The 8,907-nt window shown below is 39.1% G+C and overlaps 1 protein-coding gene across 1 annotated transcript; it reads left to right on the top strand.

Annotated features, from left to right (window-relative positions):
- The first annotated feature begins 2,053 nt into the window (after positions 1-2,053).
- On the top strand, positions 2,054-8,817 carry wdr48b (WD repeat domain 48b). The gene is made up of 19 exons (XM_057334609.1): positions 2,054-2,108; positions 2,514-2,654; positions 2,856-2,934; positions 3,036-3,118; positions 3,235-3,364; positions 3,482-3,570; positions 3,976-4,077; positions 4,263-4,487; positions 4,708-4,782; positions 4,983-5,085; positions 5,215-5,312; positions 5,398-5,505; positions 5,585-5,681; positions 6,021-6,116; positions 6,496-6,607; positions 6,700-6,787; positions 6,863-6,939; positions 7,048-7,240; positions 7,324-8,817. The coding sequence occupies exons 1-19, from the start codon at positions 2,061-2,063 to the stop codon at positions 7,417-7,419; spliced, it is 2,040 nt and encodes a 679-aa protein (XP_057190592.1). The 5' UTR covers positions 2,054-2,060; the 3' UTR covers positions 7,420-8,817.
- Positions 8,818-8,907: the final 90 nt, after the last annotated feature.

Raw genomic sequence — 8,907 nt, 5'->3', positions numbered from 1 at the left:
GTGTGCGTGTTGTGTGTGTGGAGTGTTTTGTGTGTGGGTGTGTCTGTCTTCTGTGTTTTCAACCTTTTCTTGTTTTTGCAGGTACAACTTTGATTGTTTTGCTTGTAGTCAATGTGTCTCATGTACAGCTGCTTTGTATAAATGAAAATTGTAAAAGCGCTATATAAATAAAGTTGAGTTGAGTTGAGTTGAGTATTGTCGCTGGGAACCGTATTTATACTGTCAGGGTTCGTCAGTATTTGCATACTGTTGCATGTCTTGCGACAATTGCCAGTTCTCACTGGCGTTATCCAATAAGACTTCAGGAAAGTGAAGAAGGGAAGAGTTCCCATAGCTTCCGCAATGTCTCGTTCCCGCTTCTCAGGGAACCGAGGTTACGTCAGTAACTGGAGACGTTTTAAAGACACTTAAAAACATTTCATGAACCGATTTCATATAGCCTAACAGTTCTACATTACTAAAAGTTATCCCTACAGTTTTTAGATTCAGGCCTCTTATGTTCTATACAAAAATAGGACAACTATGAGTGTACTTCATTTGTGAAAACTAAAGTGCCTGTCAACGGCGCCTCTAGTGAGCTTTAGCGTCTGTTTCTTCATAGCTATAGGCTACATGTGTAAGTTTGTCACAGTCAAAACCGGTCCATGAACATTCGAGAGAAAGTTGACAGCTTCTGCATTATGCATCAGTAGCGAACCGTGACGTTTGAGCCTTGGCCCTCTGCGCACGCACAACAGCAAACATAGATTCACCAGCGAATAAACAGTGATTATTATAAATCTTAATATGAAACTGGTAACGTTACTGTGAACTAAACGTGTGGAACTGGACGTAGTAAATTTACCATTTATCTGATAAAATGTCACTGTTATGCAGAATAACAGAAAATATGCACAATATGTTCAATTTAAGACTGACCAGTCAAAATCACTCGTCTCAAATTAAGCTCACATCAGCAACCAGAATGAATTGAGGCACGGCGGCCTAATAAATCATAAATAACTTACAATTTGATGATCAAATTACTTGATAACAAAGTCTTCCTCCTGTTGTTTTGAACAACGTTTATCAGCTTTTCTCTTTTATCCGAGACTTGGTAACAAAGTTCGTTCACAGGCTGTTAGTGTTTTGCATTTTTAATTAGGTTTTCCACATTTCTTCTTTTTTTTTAAGTTTGGCGAACCTGCTTCGGGTGCTTCTTCCGCTTTACGAGATTGCTGGTGAACCCTCCAGATGGCGGAAAGTTAGCAAAAAACAAAGCGCGCCCGTTTAGAAAGATGATATGATTGGTCAGTTTTACTGTCACTCAAAATTAATCTCTCCCATTGATTTACTGTACTGTCAGCCAGCGGTATGCTAACAGAAGGCTCCCTTTCGTAAGCACACGTTCGACTTCTTGCAGCATGCGCAGGCTGCGCAGACAGCGTATGACATCACAGAACTGCGACTGCTCCGTGATCTTGAAATACTCTCGTGAGACTTGGAAATCTCACGTGGATAGAGTCCGCAAATATACAAATATACAAATGTAATAGGGAAAATCGGACGACTTTTATTGAAAATATATTTTTTAAATATAATTTTTTACGATAGTTTAGGTCATCACAGAGGGCATAGAGGGCCCTGAGGGTTTGCCACTGGTATGCATGCATGAATATCAAGTGTTATGTGCTGTTGTGAAGATCCATACATGTTAAAAATGTTAAACCAAAAAGTATAGAAACTCTTTAGTTAAACTAACACAATACAAGACAAAGTCGCTAGCTAACACAACATTACTAAGTTACCATATAGTTTACTCGCCTGTAATACTCACCTGTGAAAGGTTTCCCAATTACCCTACACCATAAATTTCATTTTAAATTTTGGTCCTTACAAAAAGGGGCTGTGCAATGTTATGAATTCTTGAAAAACTCGTTGATTTTACTGTAACGGTCACCGTTCCAAGATGGCGGACGCGTCGGCGAGTATGGAGCGGTCGAATGTGACATACGTTCACGTGATTGACTACTTCCCATCCTCGGCGGAAGTGACGCATTCTGTGATTGTCAACAAGCAAGATGGCGACCCTTCACAGGCAGAACGCTGCAGGACGAAGGAAAGTACAGGTAATATTTCTCTTAAAATGATTGACAGATCTCTTAAAGTCATTTAATCATCATGTGCTGGCTTTACGCGAGTTAAAGTTAATACTTAAATAAATACATTTATGAATTACTTTAATAGATGGTTTGACGTAGTTTGAGCACTGTGCTATAGTTCATATTATTCATAATGCAGCGTGCAGCGATGGTATGCCACTGTATTACCATGGTACTATATTATCATTTGGTATATTACCCAAAAGAATACCATTCTATGACCAACTTTGCTGTTTACAAGATGCCATAACCGGTATATTGCGACATGAATAATCTTTTTATGAGAGATTCACAAGCCTGTTTGCTCTCGTTGTAATCTTAATTACTTTATCTGTCGTACAAATGACGTTATTGATAATGGTTTGTTTACAGGTTTCGTATGTGATCAGAGATGAAGTGGAGAAATTCAATCGTAATGGTGTCAATGCTCTTCAGTTGGATCCTGCTCTTAACAGACTCTTCACAGCGGGCAGAGACTCCATCATCAGAATATGGACTGTCAATCAACACAAAGTACAACCCGCTTTTCCTAAATGACGTGTAAATATAAATGCGTCTGGTTGATAATTTTCAGAAATCCACAATATATTCGTGATCATTCCTCTGTCAGCTGTTAAAATGACCAGTACGGAAAGCTGTTAATACTCCAAAACACAATTTCATCATCCTCGAAATGTTTCATGTGTTTTTCTTATTGTGTTTCTGTTATTACAGCAGGACTCATACATCGCTTCAATGGAGCATCACACAGACTGGGTGAATGACATCATCCTCTGCTGTAACGGAAAAACATGTGCGTCTAAGCATCTCAAATCCTCTGTGCAGAAACGTCAGGCTGTTTGACGACCATCAGATGTATATTTAAATGCTGAAGTGTACTGTTCTGTCTTGTAGTGGTATCCGCCTCTTCAGATACCACAGTCAAAGTCTGGAACGCACACAAAGGATTCTGCATGTCTACATTACGGACACATAAGGTTTGTATGTTTTTAATATATATACCCAATCTGATTTTAATTTTGAGGAAGTTCTTGCTTTTTCTGTACAACTCGAGCCTGTGTTAATAATGCCTGAGGTGGTTGTGTTTCTTTAGGATTACGTCAAAGCTTTAGCATACGCTAAAGACAAAGAGCTGGTGGCTTCGGCCGGGCTGGACAGACAGATCTTTCTGTGGGATGTGAACACACTAACAGCTCTGACCGCCTCTAATAACACTGTCACGAGTGAGTCAACATTCTGTTTTATAACTTTTGATCGCATTTTGTAAGTAATTGCAATTGAACAAATGATCTTGAAAACAAAGCGAGTGCTCTATTGTCTGCGTCTCTCTCTTCACACAGCTTCTTCATTGAGCGGAAATAAGGACTCCATCTACAGTCTTGCAATGAACCAGTCGGGAACGGCTATCGTCTCAGGATCCACAGAGAAGGTTTGTGTTCGAGCTGTTTCATTTACACAAAGAAAAGGCAGTTTAGGGCAGTTGTGGCCTAATGGTTAGGGAGTCGGACTCATGACCAGAAGGTTGCCGGTTCGATTCCCAGGGCCGGCGGGTAACAACTGAGGTGCCCTTGAGCAAGGCACCTTATCCCTACTTGCTCCCCGGGCGCTGTAGTGATAGCTGCCCACTGCTCCGGGGGTACGTGTGTTCACTACTCTCTGGATGGGTTAAATGCAGAGGTCACATTTCGTTGCCTTGTACATGTGCAATGACAATAAATTGAATCTAAAATCTAAAAATCTAAAAAAAAAAAAAGCTCACTGATGTTCACGTTACTACAGGTTGAAATGTAAAGATTTTTTATTTGTTAAAGGGCTGGTTTGTGTTTTGTATAAGGTCTTGAGGGTCTGGGATCCACGCACGTGTGCCAAATTAATGAAGCTGAAAGGTCACACAGACAATGTCAGATCTTTATTACTAAACAGAGACGGAACTCAGGTAGGTCTTGAAGCTCCCCTGTCAGAACGTCATTATTTTAACACATATTATCTGTCATTATTTTTCTATGTAATTGTGTAAAGTCCCAAAGTAAAATGCGAATGAAAGAGAAACAAGTAAAGGATTACAGTATCGTGTTGTGATCCATGTATAATATCATATCGGCACCCTCATTCCCTGTCTAGTGTCTCTCCGGTAGCTCGGATGGCACGATACGATTGTGGTCTCTCGGCCAGCAGCGGTGTATCGCCACATACCGGGTCCACGACGAAGGCGTGTGGGTGCTGCAGGTGAACGAGGCCTTCACACACGTCTACTCCGGTGGACGGGACAAAAAGATCTACTGCACAGATCTGCGTAACCCCGACACACGTGTGCTGGTGTGCGAAGAGACTGCTCCGGTTCTAAAGGTGAGCGAGAGGTGTGACTTAGGCAAGGTGTATACAAGACAAAGCTAAACGGGATACAACAATCAGAAAACTGAAAGCCACATCACATGACACTGTTAAACTAGAGTCTCGTGTGTGTCTGAGGTTGGCTTGTACTGCTTGGTATGTAAAAAAAAGCTCTGGCAACACGTTTTGCTAATATCTTCTGTTGAACTTTTCTTTGCCTCTTGACTCTATGCAGATGGAGTTGGACAGATCAGCAGATCCTCCTCAAGCCATTTGGGTGGCCACGACCAAATCATTTGTAAACAAATGGGTGAGTCACAACCCATGTTTCCTTCAAAAGAGAGTTTACCTAAAGAAGGACAACGATAATAGTTCTTATGTGTCATGATATCAAAATGGTCATTTTTGGGTGAGCTACTCCTTTTTATGTCAATAATGTCCAGTTGTGGCATCAGATATCTTTTATCTGAAATCATATTCTCTTTGCCGGCTCATGTGTTTTTGTGTCAGTCTCTGAAGGGAATGCTTAACTTCAGGACATCTGGGGATTATGACAATGACTGCAGCGCCCCTTTAACTCCACTGTGCACACAACCCGAGCAAGTCATCAAAGGTGAATGAATAACCAGCAGAAACTACATCTGACTGTCAGCATCAAATGTGCATGTTTATTCTTTAACAATCAGTCAATAATGCTGGATGAAATGACGTTTATGGTTTTTAACTTTGCGCTTGATTTCAGGTGGCACCAGCATCGTTCAGTGTCATATTCTCAATGACAAACGGCACATCCTCACCAAAGACACAGATAACAATGTGGCATTCTGGGACATCCTCAAAGTAAGAGCAGATCATCACCATTCACTGTTACCTGCCATGCTTTTTATAGCCAACAATCATGGAATTGTGTTGTGATGTTTTGTAGGCGTGTAAAGGGGAAGATCTGGGGAAAGTAGACTTTGATGAAGAAGTCAAAAAGAGGTTCAAGATGGTCTACGTGCCAAACTGGTTTTCCGTAGATCTTAAAACAGGGGTGAGCATAAGAGACCCATTGTTCTTGATCTGTTTCGGATAAAAATAACAGGTTGGGTTGACTTTGTTCTTTTGGTTAGATGTTGACAATCACACTGGAGGAAAGCGACTGTTTCGCAGCGTGGGTGGCTGCTAAAGATGCTGGTTTTACAAGTCAAGATGGTTCTGACCCTAAATGTATGTTTCTGAATTATGTCTTCCTATAGTGCATCATTGTTTTTGTGAAAGTCGAGTAGTTCTCTAAAAGCTAAAAGCTGATATACAATATTTTTAGACGCTCTGCAAAAAAAATCATTTTTCATAACCTAGGCAAAAATGTTTGTGCGATGACTTGACAATTCCAGAATTTGTTAATATCTAGTTAGTCAATGATATATGAATATAAATGAAGAATACAACTATACAGACGTGATTAAGCTCCTGCTTAATTAAGCAATACTGTATTTTCTCACTCATTGGTTTTAAAACATTCATGTTCTGACCTCACAATAATAACCGTGTTTGTGTTTGTTACAGTAAATCTGGGTGGGCTTCTTCTACAGGCCCTGCTGGAGTTCTGGCCCAGAACCCATAGTAACCCGATGGATGAGGAGGAGAGCGAGCACAACCACGGTACGCCTTTATTTCTTAAGCACAAAAATAAATAGAAAGTACAAATTTTGAATGAAATAGTTTTTAGTTTTCTGGAATAGGGCTGCGTGATAAATCAAAATTGTGGACATATTGCAAATGTGCAATGACAGCATTAATCGCATTCATATCGCAATGAATTGCAATAACATTTTCTTGCTTTATGTACTGCAAAGTAAAACATTTAACAGAAAGAATGTGAAATATATTCATTCCAGTTTTTGAATATAGTATATAATATATACTAATGTTATTTAAAATGAAAATAAAATTTGAATTCATTTTGCAATCTCAAACCAAAGCTTCCAGACATATTTCTGAAACTGTAAATACTAAGAATCAATAAGTCTTTATTTTCTAGAAAATGGTGAACAGGAATCAGAGAGCCGACTTCAAAAGGGCAACGGGTATTTTCAGGTTCCTCCTCACACACCTGTCATCTTTGGTGAAGCAGGTGGAAGAACGTTGTTTAGGTCAGAATAACAACTCACAATTCTGGTGAAGTTCAAACTCACCTGACCTTTTGTATCTTGTATATTTATAGTAAGCTGTTTTATTATTCTAGATTATTGTGTCGTGATTCTGGAGGAGAGACGGAGTCCGTGTTACTGAATGAGACTGTACCTCAGTGGGTTATTGACATCACTGTAGATGTGAGTGTTGCAATCAGTTATTCATGCATTTGTCCTGAGTGTTTTGTTGTATATTTACTTATTTTTCTTCTACAGAAAAACATGCCAAAATTCAACAAGATTCCTTTCTACCTCCAACCTCATTCATCGTCTGGGGCCAAAACACTAAAGAAGTATGTTTTTAAAAAACGTTTTCTAGATTCATGTCGATTCTTAAAGAAATCTTTAGAAACCGTGTCCAGGAAAGAGACGGTCTTAGTTTCATCACTTTCTTGTTTTAGGGATCGTCTGTCCGCCAGCGACATGCTGCAGGTGCGGAAAGTGATGGAACATGTTTACGAGAAGATCATCAACCTGGACTCCGAGTCACAAACCACCAACTCGTCAGGCAATGAGAAGCCGGGAGAGCAGGAGAAAGAGGAAGATGTTGCAGTGGTGGCCGAGGAGAAGATTGAGCTCGTGTGTCAGGATCAGGTGAGACAATTTACTGACCCACACCATTACATGAAATGCTGAGATCAAGCTACTTTGTGAATGAAGTTTGCTATCTTTTGCAGGTTTTGGATCCAAACATGGACCTTAGGTCTGTGAAGCATTTTATCTGGAAGACTGGTGGAGATCTGACACTTCACTATCGACAGAAGTCCACGTGAGAGCCCAAGACCTTGTCGTCTTCCTGTTGAGACTGTCATCTTGCATTCCTTTGACTCTGAAAGAAGCATCCCAGAATGCCGTGCTGTTCTCGGGGTGTGAGGGGCGTAACGTGTGAGAACCGTCAGGAAAGATCTGTTAGTTGAAGGTTAAGACTAAGTCATTGTGATGTGCTGTAAACTTGAACATTGACATTTATACATGCCTGATTTTTTCTGGGGGTTTTTTTTACATTTTTGTTAAAACTTGACTTTGGTTCTGTTTGTGTCATGATGATGGAGGTATGTGTGCATATACAGGCTCACTGTGTGAGATCAATTGCTTCATGCACAGAAGTGTAGCACTGATATTCCAGAGACTAAAACACAAAGATTCAATGCATCATGAAATAACAATGAACACTTTTAAAACCCTTTATTATTCTTGTTTTTTTTTTAATCGACTGTTCTTCGTTGTTAATTCATATTTGTTTATAATGGAAATTTGGAAAAAATGTGTGTGTGGAAATAAGCAACATCCGATTGATTAATGCTGTAAAAGTGTCCTCCTTTATTCATTTAGGTTACCTACTATGTTAATTAATGAAAATGATCAATCCACACTTGTTCTTTTAATATTCTTTTGTCTTTTTTGTGACTATAAGCTGTGGTCACTGTGGAAGTTTTGGTTTCATTTGCTTTTTGAAACTCTGCATCCGCATTTCATTTACATTGTTTCTTACAGTATGTAAATAAAAGTATTTTGTGATTAAAAATGCTATTATTGCTGTTTAACAACACCGCTTTATGCCCATGTTATTTCACCGTATCACTGAAATGCAGTTGTACGTTTATCAACCTTTTTTGGAGGTGAATCAGAGGTTGAAACTGTCGATTGAAGAAATGAAAACACTTCACTTCCTCTTATTAAAATGTAGATTTATGAAGTATATACAAGGGGGTCAAAGTTAACTGAAGTTCACATCTGTGTATGAAAGGAGAGACTTTTTGCATCGCTCATCGGCAAATGTGACTGAATTTCCTTCAAATGGAAGTTGCAATTGTGGTTTTGCCCTTTCAAAAATAATATCATCGATTAGATTATGCTTCATATTTAAGTTGTGATTCATAAATGCCAGATTTCATTCGTTGCTGCTGCTGCTGCTGAGATCTTAACTATAAAAACATTATATAGCAGGTCTATAGTTGCAATGTTGAAGGCACACTGTTCTTATAGACATGATGATAAACCTGTCAAAAACCATTAGAGAAGACTATTTTTGTATTGAGAAGAATGGGAATGGATGGAAAGAAATATTTATCCATTTTAATAGTAGCCTATTAGTTGACACCTATATTATTCACTTTTTATGAACATGTCTGTACAGAATGATTTTGTGAATTATTGTTGAAACTATTATAACAGTCATGAGACTTGAGGCAAAAGCAAGTAAATGAAAATGTCACAAAAATGGTCAAACTAGGTAAAACAGGCCCAACAAAAGACTTGGG

Source organism: Triplophysa rosa, linkage group LG5 (assembly GCF_024868665.1).
Source record: "Triplophysa rosa linkage group LG5, Trosa_1v2, whole genome shotgun sequence".
In the NCBI taxonomy this organism is placed as follows: Eukaryota; Metazoa; Chordata; class Actinopteri; order Cypriniformes; family Nemacheilidae; genus Triplophysa; species Triplophysa rosa.
The sequence above is the reverse complement of the archived record's forward strand: the minus strand, read 5'-3'. Positions and strand labels throughout refer to the sequence as shown.

Coding starts and splice junctions, on each gene's coding strand:
- wdr48b (XM_057334609.1), top strand. CDS start 2,061: ATGGCGACCCTTCACAGGCAGAACGCTGCAGGACGAAGGAAAGTACAG. Junction 6,788..6,862: donor TTATTGACATCACTGTAGAT/GTGAGTGTTGCA, acceptor TTTCTTCTACAG/AAAAACATGCCAAAATTCAA. Junction 7,241..7,323: donor AGCTCGTGTGTCAGGATCAG/GTGAGACAATTT, acceptor TATCTTTTGCAG/GTTTTGGATCCAAACATGGA.